The 23,739-nt window shown below is 33.3% G+C and overlaps 1 protein-coding gene across 1 annotated transcript in view; it reads right to left on the bottom strand.

Annotated features, from left to right (window-relative positions):
* LOC119831135 (elongation of very long chain fatty acids protein 6) overlaps positions 1–23,739 on the bottom strand; it is a 39,541-nt gene that overhangs the window by 4,990 nt on the left and 10,812 nt on the right. Inside the window, exon 2 of the mRNA XM_038354395.1 lies at positions 20,190–20,327. Within this exon, the coding sequence (XP_038210323.1) occupies positions 20,190–20,327 (138 nt within the window). The remainder of the gene's footprint in view (positions 1–20,189; positions 20,328–23,739) is intronic.

Below are 23,739 nucleotides of genomic sequence, written 5' to 3'. Positions count from 1 at the left end.
TATCCTACTTCCTACTTCCTACTAATATTATAAACGCGAAAGTTTGTAAGGATGTGTGTGTGTTTGTTGCTCTTTCACGCAGACTACTGAACCGTTTGCAATGAAATTTGGTACGTAGACAGCTGTAAAACTGGAATAACATATAGGCAACTTTTTATCCTGATATTCCTACGGGATACGGAGTTACGTGGGTGAAACCGCGGGGCGCAGCTAGTTATGTGATATACCGAATATCAATGTTACGCCTCATAATTCGTAACGTGATAATAAGCAAAATTTTGAACAAACGATATTGCTTTACGTTGGAAAAGTGTAAATTTTCAAACTGGCATTATATACGCAAGGTTATGCTTAAATGTATAATGCGAAGGTTACCGTATTAAGACATCATCGCCATGTGGGGTTTTATATTAAAAATTCATTTCGTCAAAGGGCAACAAAATGACCCTCATTTTTAACACAATTAATCAACGAGTGGATTCCTACTCGCGAAACTCTCAAACAACTTTGTTTTAGGTATTTAAAGAGGAAGTATCGTTGGCCCACTTCCCATAACCGCCAGGTGTACATTTAATTTACATCTAATAATAAAATCCTGCTAATACAAACTCGAAAGTTTGAATGGTTTTGTCACGCAAAAATTAGTATTTATTTATTTATTTATTTATTTATTAGCAAGTACAAATATTACATTCACAATAATGCTCTGACTTCTGAACTAGGTTATTACCTGTATCTCAGAATACAGTGACTTCCCTTAATTTCAAATACATAATATTTGTAATTTCATATTACAATTTATGATTAAAAGTATTACTAGTAAGCATATATACTAGTAAGCCAGAATTTCGCATGAAAATATGAGATTGCTTGGAATTTGTAGTAGCTAAAGTATTAAAAAAAATCTCGCTATAAATAACGCATACATTCTTCTAAAACAAAAAACAAATAATAATACAATTTATTTGTCATAATATACGTAATGAAAATTGCGCTTTATTTAACACTAGCGATCCGCCCCGACTTCACCCGTGATACATATCATATAGCTTTCCTCAATAAATGGGCTATCTAACACTGAAAGAACTTTTCAGATTCAGAGATTAGTGCGTTAAAACAAACAAACTCTTCAGCTTTATAATATAAAGGAAGACTTAATAAGGTGAACAAATCTTTAAAGATCGTCAACAATGGACAACAGAGGTGTCGCTAATATACTGGTTTTCTATGAATATCTTCATATTATTCACAGAAAACCTGTATATTATGTATATACATATGTATATGTATATGCATATGCATATGTAGATATTCTGTCTGCATGAACATGAGCGATGCTGCCCGCTTAACATCAGGCGAACGACCAAAACATGGAGTGAGATAAAAAGGGAGGCTAGAACACCCACCGAAGCGTAATGGATGCCCTTCGACCATAGTAGGGGACGTATAGACCTAAGTCAAATAAGACATCACTATGTGAGTCCATTCAAACGTATAGTACCATCGCTACAAAACAATGAACACGCGATAACTTTTATCAAACGCACATCTATCAATGTTATAGAATATATAAGGGCATTACGTCAATTACAGTAATAGTGTACGAGATAACGTATTATGTAACTACGGAAAAATTGCACATGCAGCGTTAAAGAGGAAATATCACAGTACCCTATAATTTGTTAATTCTTAGAGTGCACTGCTAAACCTTGAAACTATGCGGTTTTACATCCCTATCAGTTTTCATCTCAGCCTCATGAGTGTGAAAGAGACTTGGATACATTAACTTGCATCATTATCGTGTGTGGTACTTCAAACGATTAATAAATTATAATTAAGCTCGTATTAGTGTAAGGCTTAAATTGTTTGCATTAAAATTGAAATTTCAATATTAATTTTTTGCACGTTCATCTAACCTCGAACTTAAGACTTGGGTCAAAACTGCTTTATATAACGGCTGAAAATGCGTTATGGAAATACATAAAGTTTCTGTATAACAATAATTTTTGACGAGTAGTTATCAGTTTGTTACTGCTCTCGATGTATATGCACATTCAAGTAGCTACTTCATCATTTACAGATGGACAGAGGTTTATGCATACAAATTTTCTACATCGTCACTTAAAATATGCAGTCTTACATAGAAACTCCTACTCTTTTGATATCGGTTAAAAAATGAATGAACCCATATATAAAGTTGATAACTAATGAATTTAATTATGTAATTTATATTCATTGTTGTTACCTTTATTTATTAATGGCTTTTCACGAATGAAACAGATAAAAAATACATTTTACAAACAGTAAAGATAAAAGTAATTCACATAAACATTTTACTTGAATTGAGTTCGGATAGTCATAATACGTGAAACGCAAGGGTGACTGACTGATCTGTCAACGCTCAGTCCAAACTACATGAAATGGGGCGAAATTTGGCTGGAATTTGGAAAAGATTTTGATAAATTCTTCCCCTGAGGAGACAAAACAGGGTATGAAAGTTTGTACCACAGTCTATGAAAATTTTATTAGACCGCGCAGGCGAGCTGCGAGCAACTGTTGGTTTAATATTCCTTCATAAAAAGTGAAGTCCCGTGTGTTAGTGGGATATGGGGCAGATGATATACGAGTTTCAAAGATCGACTTTCTTTTTGGACAAGTAAGTGATCAGCCTTCTATGCCCGAACCAGACATATTTTTAGTGCATCCCCCCTTCCGGGAATCGAACCCAGGACCTCTCGGTTCTACGCTCACGCGTTAACGGACAATATTGCTTCGTGCTTTTCAAATGCGACAAAAGCAAAGATATTCCAAGATAGCATGCCATATGTAATCACGCAAAGCACATTAATGTAATGTCCATAGATTATCACTGCAAATCGTAATTGACCTATGCTCGTAGAAATTCATGCAATATCGGAATGTCTTGTCATGTCTTCTGAAGGTTCTTTCAAGGTGGTATAAAATACGGAGTCCGTCTCGCCGATGTCCGGTGATTATTATAATAAAGGTCTAAGGCTCTAGGGATTCTATTACAACGTTTTTCGAAAAACAACTCGTAAAGTAATGGATAGAATTGATAGGATAACATTCGGAACATTATAAACGCGATAACGTGAAAATAAATTCAAAACAGGGCGTAATGTCAAATTAGAAATCTATTAACATAATTTTAGTGTAAATTTAACATATTATTGTTTGTTAGGCATATATGACGCTTTATGTGTATTTGCATAGTATATATGCTTTATACAGTTTATAATATAATTTATGTCAAAAACATGTAAATCCATATTTATGCCTCACGCGCTATTTAGGATGTATAATGTGGGATGAAAAGGAAAAAACATATTTTCCCTTTTTATATAGCATAGTTATAGCATAGTTCAAAAGCAATTTTTCAGCAACAGAATAAACTGCCTTGAAACCAATGGGAAGACACAATTTTTTAATTTAAAGAAAAATCGGTTTACTCCGTCAAAAGCTCTGAGGTAACAAAGAAAAAAGTAAAGTAGAATTGATAACGAGAAGGGAACAGTCCCTTATTTTGAGTCGGTTAAATATGTACCAATTTTATTCACTAATAATAATACAATTGTCTTTAAATGTCAATCAAACCATACATACCTAGGTAGGAACAAACGTATTACGTAGGTACGATGTAACTAGGTTTTTAATTTGACATTTTTACGTTTAAGAATTATACAATTATTTTAAACTAGCGATTCGCCCCGCTTTCACCCATGGTACGGTTATTTTACGATCTATAAAAACATTTTCAATTCAAATTCATTGTGCCTTAAGTAAAATGTAAAAAAAGAATTACCCATTTTGTTTAAAATAATACATCAATTCTGTATATAAAACATTATAAGACGCAGCTAATAAATACAACTTAACGAATATTCAATATATAGGCATAGAGTATAGAGTACATACATTATTAATAATAATTAAGGTATACAAATAATGACGGCAAGGTTAAATAGGTATTATATTAATTCTTAAAATATATCGTATCATACCTACCCAGAGAGAAAGTGGAAAATTATACGCATACAATTAGCTATCTTCATGGCAACAACAATTACATACCATTTACTCATAATAGAAAGTATTTTATTACATAACTCTGAATAAAAGTACATTATGTTCCCTTATTCTACATATTCAGTTAGATCATAGAAGTCGACACATAGTTTATAAGCGCTATATTAAAGATATGTGACATACCGTTTAACCGAAACCGAAACAGTACAGTTATTTACGAAATTAACAACTAGTTTAAAGTTTTAAGAAAAAAAAGAAAAACTGGTTCTGGATAGGACTTTGTGTAGAATGTAGATTATTGCGAAGCACTAGATTATTGTCTATGGCAGCAAAGGAGACAGGGTATGATACTTACTACAAGGAAAAAACCATTTATCCTACTAATATTATAAACGCGAAAGTTTGTAAGGATGTGTGTGTGTGTGTTATTACTCTTTCACGCAAAAACTACTAAACTGAATGTAATGAAATTTGGTACGTAGACAGCTGGACAACTAGAATAACATGTAGGCAACTTTTATCCCGATATTCCTACGGGATACGGACTTACGCGAGTGAAACCGCGGGGCGCAGCTAGCAAGATATAAATAGTAAAATTAAATAATGTAAGGCACAACGCATCAGTACCCCCTTTTTCAGATTTTCAGTGACCCTCTCCCGAAACCAAACCTGACTATAGAATAGGATATATTCTAGAAACCTGGTTTGGGTTTCGGATATATATCTGGGATTAAAAGTAAAAATTTTCTTATAAGATCCTGTCTTGACGTCTCCAAGTTTCTTTTCTTGATAGCAAATTTACAGATCAACTATCCTAATAAACATTACATTTATATATCATATCGCTAGACACGGTCAGCGCGATCCATAACTAAGATTGGCAGTAATTCAATTCCCTCGGTGGGAGTTGAGTTTCCATTGCACAAAATATTACAATCGCCGTATATTATTAAATACCTTCCGGATATATTTCTAGTCAGTGTTTAACGCGTAGTCCCTAAGAAACGTAGTTTCTGTAGGTGATAGTCCTTTATAAGATCGCATTTGTCTCGTTGTACACAGATTTTTAATTGAAAAGATTAATTTCATATTTATATTAGTCAAATATTATTATTCTTATAAATTTATATTTATTTTTTAAAGCACTTTTAATACTCTAAACGTTAAATTTTTAATCTAAATATTTGGCAGTGGAATTACATGGAATGTTCTGGATGTCAAAAATAACAACGCGCGGAAGTGTCTAGAATAGCATATTATTTCTATGCTGCGATTAAATCAAAATTATGCAGTAAGAACCGCAAGCGATACACTATGCACTCCGATTTATCGTAAAGAGCTATCTCTATTTTCTGTTAATTAACTCTAAGTAAACAAGAGGCCATACCTACAACACCTAACATTGGCATAGGGCAGGGTTGGCAAATGTAATAAACCACAAGCCAAATCAGTAATGCTTTAATTATACTTTTATGTAGAAGGTACCTAAATAGTTGTTCACGGAGACTGATACTAAAACATTATAATTATGAATAATTTAAATTACGTATCTTAAATAACTTTTTTATGTATCTCTTGAAAATAAATAAATAATTTAAAGAATATTAGCGTCATTTTCCGACCTCTTTAATGAATAAGCTGTTAATCACGTTTTAAGTCTTTGAAACACATGACGTATTTTAATGTGTCTAAACTAATTTTTTTAAAGGGAAACTTTTGCACTCTTGTGTTTTTTATGTTTGTAACGTTTTCACTCAAAAACCAGTGGACCGATTTCAAAAATTCTTTCACCATTGGATAGTTGCACCTTCACTGAGTGACATAGGCTATATATGTACCACGGGCGAAGCCGAGGCGAACAGCCAGTATTATATATTCTGGGATTGACCTGCTTGTACTAGTCCATATTACATTATAGACATCAGAGATCTTTTCAGTCCTTTCCTTCTTGTCAATCGGAATCGAAGCCACCAGCTCAGTTATCAGCTCTAACAACAAAAAAAAAATACAAAAATCCACGTCCTATAATCCTTAAGCGGAGTGTAATAAAAAATTCATCGGACGAAAACTGCCGTCCCACTGACCGAGCCGGGGGCCCAGTTAGAAAGCGCCGGTTATGCAATGTGAAAAACGACGACCTCAATTAAACAGCGAGATGTATGTAATTGCCCTGATGATGTAACATAACTTGAAAGATACGGATCGAGTTTTTTTTCTCTCTGGGAACACCTTTTGTTTACGTCGTGCAAACAAGAGAAATATATGGAAATATATCATCGGCTAAAGACTAGACGGAATATAATCCGACAGTGGCGATCTCACTATCTGATATATATTTCTTATCTGTATATTTTTGTTTTTGTCACCTACCAATATGGTGAGGAATGAATAAAGATTATTTTATTTATTTTACAAACGAATAAAAAAAAAATACCAATATGTTCGCATATCTCTTTTAAGGCGAAGCTCTGTCCCTTCTACACGCCGAAACCACTGAACCGATTTGGATGGAATTCCGATCAAAGATAATTTTTATACCGGAAATCAAAAAAATTAAGGTTTCACAAGAACAAATCGCACTTGACCGTTTACGTTTTAATAAAAACCGCGTTTCTCTATGTATTATTTAACACCAATTCGATTGAATACTGAAAAAAAACAAACGGCGAATGAAAACGCTAGCAACAATAACACATATTCAATTGAGGAAGCGGCACGGCCTTGTGTATCACATTAAATTATCACTTCTGTTTGAACTTTCATAATCTCGCATTTTTATCTGCCTCGATTCACGTGACTACGGTCGACGCGGTGTGAATAAATCGAATGCATACCTACAATTCCATAAATCTACAAATGCATATAAATAAAAATAAAAATTAATGAAAGAAAATTTATGCACAACTTCCGATTAATAAGAATTTTTTGTGCATTTTTTAAGAACTTTGTATTCCATACGAACTTTCTCGGAAATTAGAACACAAAAAGAACACCTTTTTATCGTTCAAAATGTGAAGTGAGTGATGTTGTCACATTGCCAGTTGACAATTTCAAACAGAATATTTATATAAAGACACAGGCCTCCAATGAGGGTTTAGGCCATAATCCACCACGCTGGCCAAGTGCGGATTTGCAGATGTCACAGCCCGTCGAATTTTTGATTCTCAGACATGCCAGTTTCCTCACTTTGTTTTCCTTCACCATTTCGATCAGTGGTGATAATATCTACTTGCAGATAAATTGAAAAATCATCTATTTATTTCTCTCGAACCCCGACTTATCGATTTTGAAGGTCGTCGCCACTGAGCCACCACACTCATTATTTACACACCACATATTTTTTATCCTATACCTATTATATTATATTTTGAGCGATTTATCTTGAGGAAAATTTTTAATTATTAACATATATATAAAAAACTACGAAAATAGTTGAGCTCAGTATAATTTAAACAATAATTTCAGATTGCGGATTTAAAGTTATTAATTTTATATATAGATATACATACACGTGTTATTATCCTTGCAAATTAAATTCTACAGAATTTAATTAGCCAACATATCACACGTGTTGCGATACCTCATTAAAATCATAATCGTGTACTTCTGTGTTAAAAAAAATATATATGAGAACAGCAATAAATAAAATTTCAACAATACAACACGACATCGTACAATCAATTAAATCTAGACGTAGCAATTATGTCCCTAACTTCAATTATTTAACATACCTATAGAGACAGCGATGCGAAAATCAGTAAGACAATAAAGTTATCCATTCTAAAGATCAATTATACAGATTTACTATAAAAACACATGCAGATCATATAACATGATTAGATACGCAAACATAACAGTAAACAAACTCCAACCCTTAAATTCCCCTCATCTGAATATTTAAAATACATATAACACTCGAGTCCAAGTATACAAACGCCATACTATTCCAGGTTTATCAAAACACATGCAAAATAAAATATAAATATACGAATATTTTATTTATATAATAAACAGATACACTAAACAAACGTGGACCACGCAAAATTTCTCTCTACCCGCAAGAAAAACTAAGTTTCGATCAATGAATAAATTTATCCAGGCAACTGTTATTCGATTCACGCGAAGATATATGGACAATTCATTGAATCGATTCCACGATATAAAGGAAATCTTATTGACGTCCGACATTGGCCGTGATCGGATCGCAAATAGAACCGACCGTCTGCTGTAATCCAAATATCTGAGCCGAATAAACGGGAATTAGCTGAGAGCTAAAGGTCACGTTGTTATATTGGGTCTTTATTCATTTATGCTTTTACGTTTCATTCATACATTTACGTACGTAAATATTCAAATGCTATGCGAAAGACGTAAATATTACAAATGTAAGAATCTTTCATCCTACCAATATTATTCATTTCTTGCGTATTTCCTGCTGAAAATAAAGACCTTCAGTATCGCATAATCGCATTTATATTTAATACTAGCTGTTCGCCTCGGCTTCGCCCGTCATATAGGTAAAACCAAATATGTCACACAGCGAAAGTGCAGAATTGTAATGGTGAATAATTCTTTGAAATCGGTCCAGCAGTTTTTGTGTGAAAACATTACAAATATACTTACACACAAATATTTCGTATTTATAATACTAGTATGTATATAGATAAAATAAAGAATATTACCGTGAAGCAACTTCCAAACAAGTAGACAAAACGGATAAATGTTTCTTTTATGAGCGCGTCACTGCCAGAAGGCTTATATGAAAAAAAAACCATAACATGATTTCAATATAGAAAAAAACAGAGCGTCCTGCTGGTAGATACTGAATAAAAACTCTGCTATCATTTGCATTGAGCCCTAATTCTACAATATTGTTAATGAAGCAAATTTCTTCCGCTACGAACGCAGCAAAAAACTTATTCACGCGATTTTTCGAATTACGTAAGCTATCATCATAGGCGGTAGACAGTAGGTCCTATTTACGTGTGGAACACACCAATTACATTAAAAGCATTACACGGCCAACGCAATACATTATATGCTTACTATTCAGAGGATCCCTTGCGAAGGGTCGGGCAATTGGATTTATCGAAGGGACATACTAGTTCTTTTCAGCTCTGATTCACTCATTGATATTAAATAATACGAGAATAACGTAACTCTCACAGTGAGTTAGAGATAACGATAATCTTGTTATTTGTAAGATATGATTTGTCAACGATATTATAGCTTCCGATACCACCGGCATACTAGACGATCATACGTAAATTATAATTCTATGTATACATACGCTAAATATACGATACTAAAAGGTTGATAAATTTGTATATGCTTTAACGAAAACATTAAATTAATACCGTAAGCGACAACACGATGTCATATCTAAACAGTAAAGCCACAACATGCTATACCCTAAATTGAATTTCATTTCAATCTCGTTGTAGCAATTTAATTCAATAAGCATATATGTTAAAACGTTCACTGAGCGAAAATAATAGCTCACAACGGGTTGTGGCAATCATAGGAAGACCACCCAACGAAATCTGTGTATCAGTACACGTTTCATCGTGAGTCCATACAGAATATTTTCGCTTTCACAATAATAACAAAGCAGTGGTGGCTCAGTGGTGAGAACCTCGGACTTCAAAATCGATAAGTCGGGGTTCGAGACCGGGCGAGCGTGCAGGAAATAAATTGATTTTTCAATTTATCTGCGCATGTGGATAACATCAACACTGCTTAAACGGTGAAGGAAAACATCGTGAGGAAACCGGCATGTCCAAGAATTAAAAGTTCAACAACATGTGACATCTGCCAACCCGCACTTGGCCAGCGTGGTGGATTATGGCCTGAACCCTCATAGGAGGCCTGTGTCCCAGCATATATGGGCTGATAATGATGATGATGATAATAACAAAGAGATTCTACCACTTTTATAACTTACTAGCGGCCCGCCCCGGCTTCGCCCGTGGTACATTTATAGCCCATAGCCCTCCGCAATAAATGAGCTATCAAACCTTGAAAGAATTTTTCAAATCGGACCAATAGTGCCTGAGATTAGTGCGTTCAAACAAACAAACTCTTCAGCTTCATAATATTAGTATACGAAAAACGAAAAAATTGTCATTTATATATTGAATTAGCACAATATCTAATACATTTCCAGACTATGGACAAATGCAATTATTATAATATGATGTTAGCAATATAAATATATATACAGCACTTTGCTACAAAAGGTTTGTTTGTCGTACTAGAACGCGAACTTCGGAGTTAGGACATGTGCTGACTGGCGAGGTCGTGTGTTATCACGATACTCTTAATATCTAGATATTTTTGAAAAACTATGCATTCAATAAGTTGAAACATGAATTCAATATTATACTGAGTTCTTAAAAAAAGGTGCGATAGTTCATTCAATAAAAATGATCTCGATTCATCCATAATTTTTTTTTTATTGCTTGTAATCAATTGTTTTGATGATTAGGAAAATACTGAAAAAAAAACACTTTTAAATAGATCAACAATCTTGATTATTTCTAAAGTAGTACAATATGAGCAATGAAGCCTACATCGCTTGCTTGACATTATTTAATGATGGTTTATTTGATCTAACTACTTAAACTCTGAACTCGTAACATTTGTGTTTACGACAACACAGGTGTGGTCTAATGTTACGTCAGATGTCACAGTCATATACCCAATGGCCCTTTAGACTTAACACCTAGTTATCCAACATTCAACCAGACATAATATCAAATTGAGTGAGAGAGAGAGAGAGAGAGAGAGAGAAGGAGGAGGTTGCTTAAGGTTTCATTATCATCACAAGCCCATACATGTTCCCACTGCTGGTACACAGGTCCCTCGAGAGGGTTCAGGCCATAATCATTTTTGGACATGCCGATTTTGATGACTCTTTTTTCATTTTAAAGGTGGACCGTATCGTTCCGTGTCTCATTGAAATTTGGTCTACTTCTGACAATTTAAGGCGGTCTTATTTCTTGTTGAAAAACGTATATTTTTTTTTAATATGAACGTATTCATTACACCAAACGATTCAAGAGAATACAAAAAGCGTCAATGCATGAAATAAACATCGATGTATTTAAACAAATCTTGAAAGACTGTTTAACATTGCATTAAAACCCTACAGAGTAAATATGTATTATAATGTATAATCAACAAACACCATGACTAACACTACAGCTACGTTAAAATCAATACCCAATAAACTATACTTAAATACATAATTTTACTTATGTGAAGGTAACTTCTTATGTACGTTATATTTATATATATAAAAAACAACAATATAAAAAACATTGGTATGTCACTCGACACGCAAAAAAACCTAGGTGTCTTGTAAGAAAATCTTTTGGGTAAAAATAAAATAAAACAAAACTAATATCAACATAAATCGACTCCAAGTATCCGTTGAATGTTGAATCGTTCATCTAACGGATGAAACACTTTTTGCACATAGAGTAAAGATAAGAATAAGAAATCTGTTTATTATCTATATAAAATTGACGAGTTTTTACGAGACCGATTTAAAAAAATCTTGGATATGATACGTTAAAGCTATAGACTATATATGAAACCACGGGTAAAGCCGGGGCTGATCGCTAATACAATTTTAAGATCTATTTCGAGACGGACTTTTATAAAGAAGCTCTCCAAAGCCATCTGTTTGAAATGGTGTAAAAATACAAATAACAAAGCGACAATGCTCTGATTTGTTTCAGAAATTCAGTGCGTATTACACAAAAGAATCGCTTGAAGTAGATTCAAATATAGCCGAGAGTCTAAATAATTTATACCGTAATTATGAGAAATGAACCTAACTTTTAAAGAAACAAAGCAGTGTAGAGATTGAAGAGGAGAGAAGAGAGAGATTTATATGTATTTTAATATCTATAAAACTACTCTTAATTTAACGCATGCGAAGCCGCGGACAAAAGTTATTAATAAATATAATTTAAACGGCTAAAAAACACTTTAGTACTTTAGTGATCATTATAAAAATAAAGTATATGTAAGTAATTTGTTATTAAATACCTGGCCATCCTAATCAGGATAATAAGATAAGTTCAGTAAATTATTATATTGTCGCCAATTCTTGATAAGTGTACAAAGTGCAAATTAAATCTAATCACTTAAAGGGGTTCGAAGTCGATTCTAAAGGAGTCGCATGCATATAAACATACAGCTGACGCTATTAAAAGCGTGCTAGGTATAATATAAGCGTATGCATGCAAAATAAAGAATTACGATACAATGTCAAATATAGTCAAGAATTGCCATGTTAAAAATCGTCGATTAGTGATTGTTATTCAAAAGAATATTATTTTTTAAAGATCTCCCACAAAACATAAGCGTTTACGTATAAAACAAACATAAAAATACATATATCTCTAGGTACTTAATAAACATACCTGAACAAATACCACCCGAGAATAATTGTTTAAACTACAATTCCGATGAAATAACACATATGTCACCAAGTTCATCAGTTAACACGCTGTAAACATTACAAATTGCTCAATGGAACAATGTGGATAATAGATTTCCCATTATATTATTACTAATAATTTTTTTATTGTGGTAGTCGAGCACGCTTCGGCACGAATTGGGCCAGCTCGCACCGGGGAAGTACCACACCCCCATAGAAAACCGGCGTGAAATAGTGGCATGCCACTGTGTTTCGTACGGTGAGTGGGGGAGTCGGAGGCCCATTTCCTTTTCCTCACCCATCCCAGTCCATTCCTTCTTTCCAGTCTTTAATCCTTTCCTTTTCCCCTAGCCCATAAAAGCGGGCAGCACATTCGTAGAGGCACTACCTTTGCGAATGTTCATGGGCGGTGGTGATCGCTTAACATCAGGCGAACCACCAGCTCAGTTGCCCGCTATGACATAAAAAAAAAAAAAAAAAATTAGTATGTGAGAAAAATATTTACGATCAAAGATTGATTCCGAAAGTGGATCAGTAAGAAAACTGTAGATTTATTGGGTAACATAGACCTACAATGTACCTACTTAACACACGTTTGAGGAGATGCCTCTAGAACATTTTACATGCAGGATTTCTTCAGGTAAAAGATTAGTGCATTTCAATGATGATTTGGTGATGAGTTTAGTCGAGATGTTTGTCTGTATTGTATGATATCTTTAGAAATCAAATGTCTTTTAAAGATGAATTTATTTTCGTTAGTTTTTTTTTCTTACTTTCTTATGATAACACAAATTAAATTGATGTAATTTAATTTGTGTTATCATAACTTTTCTAGCATATTTTTAAGTCATAAAAAATATAAAAAATATTCTTTGCAACATGCCTACATGTATTAAAAACATATAAAAAAATTAAATTACATCCTCTGACAAACACAACCTTCGATGTAACGTTTAAGTATACTGACTATCTGTTTACTATCGAATGCATCTACTGTTATTAAGTCAATTTCATACGTCGAAGATCGTACAAATTAAAATATAGGTTATCATTGATTGTGGTACATATACATATTTTACACCTACTAGACATAAAGTTCCTTTTATGAGGTGAAACTAGTATTCATTTCCATGGAATGTTTGATTTTCGTTGAATTCTATTATTCAGTGATCATGAAGTATAAAACAATTATATCTACCTGAACATTATAGAGGTAATTTATGTTTATGTTTTCGATAACAAACCCATTTATCGTTGCTTATTTAACTCAATAATAAATATAACTTTTTATCGTACTTCAATATACTGAAGGTAAAATTGTATGTTTAATATTGCCTTATTCATACGATTTAATTAAAAGTAAGCGTAAGCGTAGAACCGAGGGTACTCGGTTCGATTCTCAGTGGGCACTTACACAAGTCTTGGTCTGGCTGGATACAGAAGGCTAACCACTTACTTGTCCATATAGGAATATTAATCAGTGCGACAGAAGTGCAAGCGTCCCCATATGGGGTAGACCTCCTAAAAAAACACGGGACTCAACAAACGAATATTTCATCGAGCAAGTTGACGCACGCAATTCTGCAGTCACTTTTCGTTCGTCAACCTTAAAACATTATTGATTACAAATCATATGCTTATTATATTTGCAGTGCAAATATCGGCCTCATGTGCGTCATTCGCATCTCGTTGGAGAAGTTATATTATCCAGCGAACGTGTCAACACTACTGAGCGCCGATCAATTGGCATTTTCATATAATTAAATGAATATCCACTTGATTATCATTTATCGTCACAAACATAGATGGACTATTCTATTCTACGTCAAGTGAAACACACAGTAATTAGCATTATGAATTATAATTAAAAGACAATTCAAAACAATTAACGTAAATAAACATAAACATAACAAGATAATTAAATTCTAATTGGCATTGTTCAATTCGACCACGATTCCATTAATAAATAATGAATTAAGTAATTGCTTTATCAGACGACACCGTGAATATTTTGATGTTTGACAAATTATATGACGTCAATTTTAATAATAAAAGTACCTATCTGGTTTTCTTTAACAATTTTTCCTAGTTACAAATTCAACAATGGCAATAAAAAAAATTGGCCAACACAATACCACTGCGACTCAGATAATTCCGAAAGTTACCATAAAACTTTATTAGAAGTTTTTTTTTAACTATGACATTTTTTAAGTATCATTGAAGAATAAATTCGCAAAATAAGATTTCTTTTCGTTTCCTCATCCTTTCCAGTCCATTTCTTCTTTCCAGTCGTCAACTCTTTCCTTATCCCTTACCCCATACTTCCCTACCTCTACGAATGTTCATAAATAGTGGTGATCGCTTACCATCAGGCGAACCACGAGCTCAGTTGCCCGCTATGACATAAAAAATACGTTAAGCGGATGGCAACTCCATACTACGTCAGCACCTACAACATCAATACATATGTGACTATATTTATTTGAGAGCAAAGTCGAAAGACAGACAATTAACAGAGGAAAAGTAATATGACCGATTCCAGAAATTGAAAAAATGTAAAAGAACCGACTGCCCAATCAGGCCCAGTGTACCAAATACAAAATTTAATATTATATTTAAAGTGTGGCATCATTTCTTATTGTTTTAGCGAGATCAGGGGTTATAATTTGGTGGGAATAGTTATCCAAGTATATTAAAATTCTTAATATTTCTAGACACGTTAAGAGCGTAAAACAATTTAGTTATACAAGTATCAAAGCGCTTTTATTATCTATTTCAATTCATAACTAACAAGTTTTTGTATTGCGCTAAAAAAACATTCAAAACAAACCAATTTAAATATTAAACGCTCTATTGTTATTTTCATCAAAGGTTTACACGTGTCTTGTAATCACCTTAAAATAATATAATAATCGCTTTTTTCACGTTTAATAAAGTTATAAAAACTAAACTAAAAATATCAACTCAATTGTCTCAACCCTTATACAGAGTATATAATAATACGTATGGAAATTTATTTAATCCTGGCAATCCTAATCAGAATGATAAAATTAACTCATAAAATTTTACAACTATTGTATTGTCACGATCTTTGATAAGTGAATAAAGTCTGAATTAAATCTATACGTTTGAAGTAGGTTGAAAATTGAAATAGAGGAGCCGGTGACATACAAACATACAGATGAAGCTAATAAAAGCGTGTCGGAAACATAAAATTTAAATACTTCTAATACCTGTGTGACTAACATGACGAAAATAAAAGTTTGTGATAGCCATTTCCATATTAGCTCTTACATACATACTAGATTTGCTGCGCGGTTTTTGCGTAAGCAAGTATTTTTATAGCTTACGTGTTATTCTAGTACATAAGATACATCTACACCACGTATTATCAAAATCCGTTGTTTTCGCGTAAAAGAGTAAGAAAGTTCCACCCGTCTACATCTTACAAACATTCACGTTTATAATATTACTAGGAAGATGGATATTATATTATACATGTGGTCACAATGAATTAGACTTACTAAAACCTATCATCTAATTTACATATACAGACTACAATGAGGCGCATAAGCTTAACTATAGGTACTAATCTATAAGTTATATAAAGCTGAACATTTGTTTGTATGCACGTGTTAATGTCAGAAACTACTATAAAGAGAAGAAAGATGAGGATTTTCGACTAAATTAAAAACCGCGGGGCACACGTGGTAAGTTATATGGATCATTAAAGAACACTTCCGACTTACACCACCTTGCCAAGAACAGAAACACACACACACACACACACAAACACGTGACAACGACATCCATCGATTTGCGTTAAAAACTAATTAATATACTAAAAGTAAATAAAATAAAAAAAAAACCGGTTCAGATTTTCCACAATCATCCCCCAAGCCAAGCATTGCGATCAACATTACACCCTATCATCTTTAAATAAACCGTCACCAGCAAACGACCCTGACATTTACCCATCGTATTTTAATAAGCTGTATTATATAAATCTGTACAGTCAGCAAATAGATACAGTGGACAAAGCGAGTTGCTGCGATCTCGATGCCGACGAGAGCTAAAACGTGCTAAACCTTTTGTGGCCGGCGCGAGCGGGGCCCTCGAGAACAATTCATAATCTTTTTGTTCGAGCAAGGTCGTGAAAATGTTTCTCATATTATCGTTGGAAGAATGGTAAGCTCGAGTATCAATTTTTTTAAATTCAAGAGTAATATAATATATATAGTATTTTGTTTGCTTTGCCTTTTGTGAATATTATACATTTAGAACTTTCTTTCATTTCTAAATATAAGTATTTTATGCAAAAAATTAATAAATACAAATACAAGTAGATAGACTGCTGGTAAATACGTCAATATAACATAGCTCCTGGCAAAACACAAAAAAATATAATCGCGAGTAGGTACTTTCTATCCTGAATTATATTTCTATCGTGTAGTAACAATCCCAACAAAAATTCAACGAAATAAAACAAGCAATTTCATGCATATAACCTACTCAAATTGCAATATGAACTTGGCTGGTACAAAAACAATTACTCCCACAGAATTATCCACAACCATAAAATCACTGCGTTTCACTGAAAATAATTTGCACATTACACATCAACTGTGACCACATTCATAAAAAACAATGCAGCGTAATGCAATGTCGTTCAATTGAAAAAAGTTAAACTCTATTCACTGGAATGTTCTTTTTCACGTGAATAGGGAGAAAAAAAAAATGGTTAACTGTATTGCGATTCCAGTAAACGAGCGGAGTTTTGAAGTGGAGCGAAATGGGACATTCCTTTTATTTACTTTGCATGCTACGTTTAACATAGAGAATTCCCCTCTTTACTGGTAATAGCCTAAATTTAAATGAGGCGACACAGGTTAGGTTCGAAACGTTACATGTAATAGCTGAGATGGCAGCCAGTCTTACAATTCGGTTCCCTCGTCTGCTATAAAATTTGATTGCAAAAAGCGATAAGACATATTTGTCTTATCGTAGTCACGAAAACGTACAAAGATAAAATGTATAAGACCAATAATGGATATCTATTGAACCTATTCGATCTAAGATTTGCTTGAACATATAAATCCACCACAAGCGAGTTAGAAGATAAACATTATTATAATTATTATTACAAACATCTGTGGTTCTTTACGTCAGCAGTCAGTACGATGAAAAAACTAGTTTTACATCATAAAAAATACCCTCAAGGGCGCTCATAACGATTTAGATACGTAAAATTTTCCAATGTCTGCAATCACTGGTTTTATGTTTCAGAGAGGTAAACTATGAGTGGCGTACTTACAAGTTTGAAAAGTACTGCAAATGAGATCGGTATATTATTAGTATTTAATACCAATCAAAGCAAATATAATAATAGTATATATATGAAATTCTGGTTTCACAATTTTACTTACCATTAACTCACCCGAAACGGCTGGACCAATTCTCATGAAATTTTGCGCATATTGGGAAGATCTAAGAATCGGCCAATATCTATTTTTTATATCCGTAAATGATAAGAGTAAGGAAGAGCAGCGATTGCCGGGTCAGCCAGTAAGAGTATGTCTTTGGACCCTTTATTTAATGCACGCATCGGAACACAACTAACGAAATTATTAAAAATTGTCAGGAAGCAGTAGCATTTTCCCGCATTCTCTGGCTTGACCCAATTCGTGACAAAGCAAGGGTTTATTCCATTATGTCATACATATGTTTTTAGCTTTTTTTACCATAAAATTTTAACTCCAAATGGCACGTACTGGAAGTCGTTGAGCGGTGTTAATAGAGATGTCAAACAACTATATAGGTGTCGTATCTATACAGCAATAACAAAAAATATCACATGTCAACAACTTTGTAGCGTAATTTGTTTTTAGAAAAATTCAATACTAGCTATACGCGATGAATAATATGCTTTGTCAAGAGGTTATTCCGGCGTTTATCAATTAATAATTTCAGCATGAAAAATCGATAGTTTTAAATATTGATTAGTTTAATCGCGGTCTGAAGATATTTATGAGCGAGGTCTCTAGAACAGTACAAAGAAAATTATAATATGTATTACATAAAAATTAAGCGTCTATTTATATAATGAAGAAAGACGTTAACAAACCTAAAAGGAAATTATCACGCAGAAATAATTCCATATTATATCAAACATCACGCCTGCCTAAAAACCGCATTATTACCGCAAAAAATCTCTAAAGTAAATTATGGCCATACCTCAACAGGTTTTCGTCAGTTCATCTCCCAATGTACTTTTTCCGGTTTCGTAATACAAGCTTCATTGATGACGGCTTTCGCAGAATGTCATTGGTAGAAAGAATGGCATGATATCGTCATACACCATTTATTTTCAGGTGCATTAAAAAACGAACCTTGTGGTCGCCCGACAAGGTTAAATTTGCTGGTCGTGGTATAAATTTAGAGATAATATGAAATGTGAATACTAAGCTTACAATTCAAGTGAAGAGAGCTACTATACATGTAGCTCTATGCAGTATAAAACAATAAACGTATCCTTATGTGATGGATTGTGATCCATTTACAATTTGAACTTTATCCGGATAATAGAATATGACAAAGCGGTAAGGATAGTTTTCCAATTAATCAAAATTATTCAAGATCACTTGCTATATTGTTATTTCTATTTCTTATGATTTTAGAAACTTTCCCTCATAAATTATATAAGCAAGAATATGGAAATCAGTTTCCAAAGATAAATTATTGAGACATGAGTGCTATTCTAAAGAACCAAGTTTTAATAAATAACACATAACTTTTAATGAATTAATACAACCTATTTATCGATATCATTCCAACATATATTGCAGTTAACAATTGTTTCTCCATAATCATAACACGTACTATATTATTAGCGCAATAAAAATTTCCATAAATGTTACATTAGCCGCCGGAGAAACAAGTTATAATTCGTCTATAATAAAATTTCCTCGACGCTGTTCCGAGTGTAATTTCATTGAGACGGTTACGTCAAAGGTATGCGATATACGATTTGAGCGTGAACTTTCGCTTGCCGACGGCCGTTGAATACGGCGAGGGACCTGAGCTGAATTACTACGTGGAGACTACGTGCTACAACAGACATATTGGTACCGCGACGTTGTGGAAACTATGCAATTGAACGAACAACTTTATAAGTAAGAAAGAAAACGATTCTTTCTACTGTTACACAAGGAAAAAGAAATTGATTATATTGAAAGCTATAAAGTTATAATTTCTATCTGTGGACTGTTCCACTGTTACTAAGCAGTTCTGTAACTAATCGTCCGTTGAGCATGACCCTACAGTTGTACTTGAAAACGGTAAACGCTAAAGGAAACATTTCAAATTGTTTTCAAATAATAATGTATTGATTATGATTATGTATATTGAACATCTTTAATAAAACATGCGAAAATGAGCGAAGAGCTCAATAACCACAAACAAATCTTACAACAGGTTTCATCGTCAGCACAGTCACCAATAACTCAAATTAAATAACTGGACAAACCATTAAGAGAACTATTTAAATAATAATCTTCCAATTCCAATCCACGTCTAATGTTAGGTAGTCTACATCAAGGCTATTAATCTAAGACCATTTCGGACGCTGATTGACGTCCCAAATTTATCTGTACCCACATAGCAGCTATGTAATTTGTAGCTATAAACTTACCTCGGTATACAAATGGAGTGATAGAGCCCATGATTCTTGAGCACGTGGATGAATTCAGGCAGCGTCCGACACGCACCCATGATGCTGAAGAGGGCCAACGAGCTGTTCCATACTATTAGTGTGCGCCGCAGTTCGAACCTGGAGAAAGCGAATACTTCCATGAGAAAATGGCAAATAATGTACTGGGAATACTGCGGAATGGATTTAAGACCAAAAGATCAAATAATTTTGATTTCATTATGATATTTCTTTAAAGGAAAATAACGAGAAAATAGAAGAAAAACTCGGAATGAATTTGACTTTTTTTCTAGTAAGTATTATTTACCGGGAAAGAAACCTCAACTAATTCAAATCGACGATCATTTAAAATTCCATAGAATTACCGTTAATATCACATAGTCATACATTCCAATTAATCATTTATAATAATTAGAATAATTATAATGACATAACGTAAACCACAAGATCATACGATTCTGAAGAACCGAGAAATCGAGGTCAATTGTGCGGTTCAAGTTTACAACAAATTATATACGATTACGTTTACCATATTGTTATTTATTGTAAATATTATATAGGGCTTGGTGCTACAGAGCAGTCCGTGATGGAGCGAGTTCCGAGTTAAAAACTGCTTCACCTTGAAGATGCTTGTAAGGCCACTGTTTTGGAGTATCTACTGTATATGTTAAGGGACGTTCATCGTGTTACGTAATATGAAAAGGCATGGACTGTTATGGAGATAAGTATATTCCGTATAATGTATATTGTACAGTAGTTTTAAGAGTCCAATGTATAAACGAAGTGAATATATTAATAAATTCGAGCAATAGACAAGTTTTAAATGACATTCCGTAATGTTATATCGAACAATTTAAACAACCTCTCCACGGTCTCTCGTAAATTTCAGTTATAAAATTATATTACGATCTGACCTTCGAGAAAGTCAAACTGTAAACAGGTCAGCGAACTCTCTGTACGCAGTTTGGCAAATTGAACAGTTAAATCTTCCGACGCGTACCGAACAATATCATAACTAGACCGCACTATGTATAGCCCGATAAAAATAACATTTATCTCGCCGTATTGCAATACTTGCAAAGCCTGATGCATTTGCGCGAATAATGTTACAATATTTAAAAATCAAAGACTATTAAACGGATTTTAAACCACGTGACCACGCTCGCTGCAAAGTGTTCGAAACGTCGGGTTAAAAATATAATGAATAAATCGCGTTTAAATCCGTTTAAGTCTTTAATTTCCTAAATGTATAACACTCGCGTAAAATCAAACACAAGAAAATACTAATTTTAATATTACTTTTTCCTATAGTTCAAATAAATAAATAAATGTTCCAAAAATCTTTATTAATGTCCTTTAATTTTCAAAAAAGTCGGTTTGTTATAAAACAATTAGTTTTCAATTTTCAAGCAATGGAAATTTGTTAACAATCGTAAAACAATATTTTAAGAAATTGGCATATATATGGCCTACCGTATACATATTAAGAAAGCCTTAAATATTGCATCATGCACGTAAAAAAGTGTGCCTTATCAGCTTTCCTACTATCGTTTATCGTTAGTGATTCCATAAATTCGATAACTGAGTAAATCTCTCGATCAATAACAATATATGTCGGACTTGCTTATCACTTATTATATATTATATCTCCATGCACACGTTTTAGTTGATAATTACACGCCCGAAGTTCAAATGCATTGCTCATCACTACATAGTATAGTCGCTTTCTCTAACCCTGTGTCCCTTTGTATGCTTATATCTCAAAAACTACGCAACGAATTTTGATGGTTTTTTTTAATGGATACAGTGATTCAAGAGGTAGGTTTATATATAATAACATCTATAAAACTACTCCGAATTTAGCGCGTGCGAAGCCGCGAGCAAAAGCTAGTTAAATCATTATTATATTTATTATATATTATACGTTATACTCGTATCCTATATACCTACGAAGTGATGTGTTGGACATCGAGTACCGACAGGGTGGTAAAAAATTATAATTCAAGCATTTACAAGTGATAAAGAAAACAAGGAAAACGCTTAAGTCTAGTTCTGACAATTTGAACGCGATTTAGTTTTTATGAAAAAAAAAAATTCTATTATTATGCACCTATTGTAATATAACTATTAAAGGTGTAATAAATTATATTAATTTATTAAAACAATAAACGTTTTTTTTTGCGTTATCAGTTCTAGCTTCAATAATTGATTGTTTCGTATTCAATAAATTAATCTCACCACCTTCTTTATTACAGTTAATGGGCTTCGTTTTTTACCTCTTTAAACAATTGCTATACACGCAATTGATAATTGTTCTGTTTATTTAATTCATTTCGAAACGTATTCTAAACGTACGTAATATATTATTTTTAGTACTTTTTTGTACAGTGTTCATATCCGTGACTCAAATCGGTATAATGAAATAGACAAAGCAATATTGAACGATCGCTGTTTTTCGCGTGTCAGTGTGACTGATTAGTGTATGCTTATTGCATGTACATATATAATATAATAATATATGAAATTAGCAGTAGGGATGCTCAGTGGTTAAGACCTCAGATAAAAAAAAATCAAGGGTTCGCGCCTCCAAGCCAGACGAGTGTGAGAAAAGCACATTGATTTTCCAATTTATCTGCACATTATTCACATCATCACAGCTCGAAATGGTAAAAGAAGATAAAAGAATACATCGTAAGGAAACCGGCATGTCCACGAATCAAATGTTCGAAGACATGACATCTGCCTACCGTGCCAGCGTAGTGGATTATAGTTCGAACCCTGAATAGGCTTGTGGACCTTCGCCGCAGTGGAAACATATATGGGCTGATGCTGATGATATAATTAGGTATTCCGCGTATGTCTAACTTTTCGCAATTTTTTTTTCACTATCCTAACACAAGTAACAAATATATCGAGTATCAGCTCTACACTTTTGAAGCCGGTAACAATAAAATCATCGTACTATCCTAAACAAGTAATAGATACACAATTGCATATGTGCGAATTGAGTTCATATTACTTACGATGAATAGACCACTGATTGACACCCTGATACATCCCGCTGTAACCAGACAAATCTCTTCTTAATATGATTCCTTTGAATAACATCTAAAGAATTAAAATTAGAAAATTAATACACATCCGTATTTATACACTCAAATGGTCAAGGGTGATTTATATACAATACTAGCGGTCCGCCCCGGCTTCACCTGTGATACATGTATAGCCTATAGACTTCCTCAATAAATGGGCTATCTTACACTGAAAGAGTTTTTTCCAAATTGGACCAGGAGTTCCTGAGATTAGTGCGTTCAAAAAAAAAAACAAAGTCTTCAGCTTTATAATATTAGTACAGATTGAAATAGGATTTTACTAACGATTATTATAGTATTTCTTAGCTAGCACATTAAAAACCAATTCTAGAGTCATAAATTATTCAATCCTCCATATTGGTATCCCCTACCACCGTGACCGTGACGCTTAATGTGAATCAACTCCATCGTCACGGAAACCTATTAGAATGTGTAGACTA

The sequence above is a fragment of the Zerene cesonia genome, chromosome 13 (genome assembly GCF_012273895.1).
Source record: "Zerene cesonia ecotype Mississippi chromosome 13, Zerene_cesonia_1.1, whole genome shotgun sequence".
Classification (NCBI taxonomy): Eukaryota; Metazoa; Arthropoda; class Insecta; order Lepidoptera; family Pieridae; genus Zerene; species Zerene cesonia.
The sequence above is the reverse complement of the archived record's forward strand: the minus strand, read 5'-3'. Positions and strand labels throughout refer to the sequence as shown.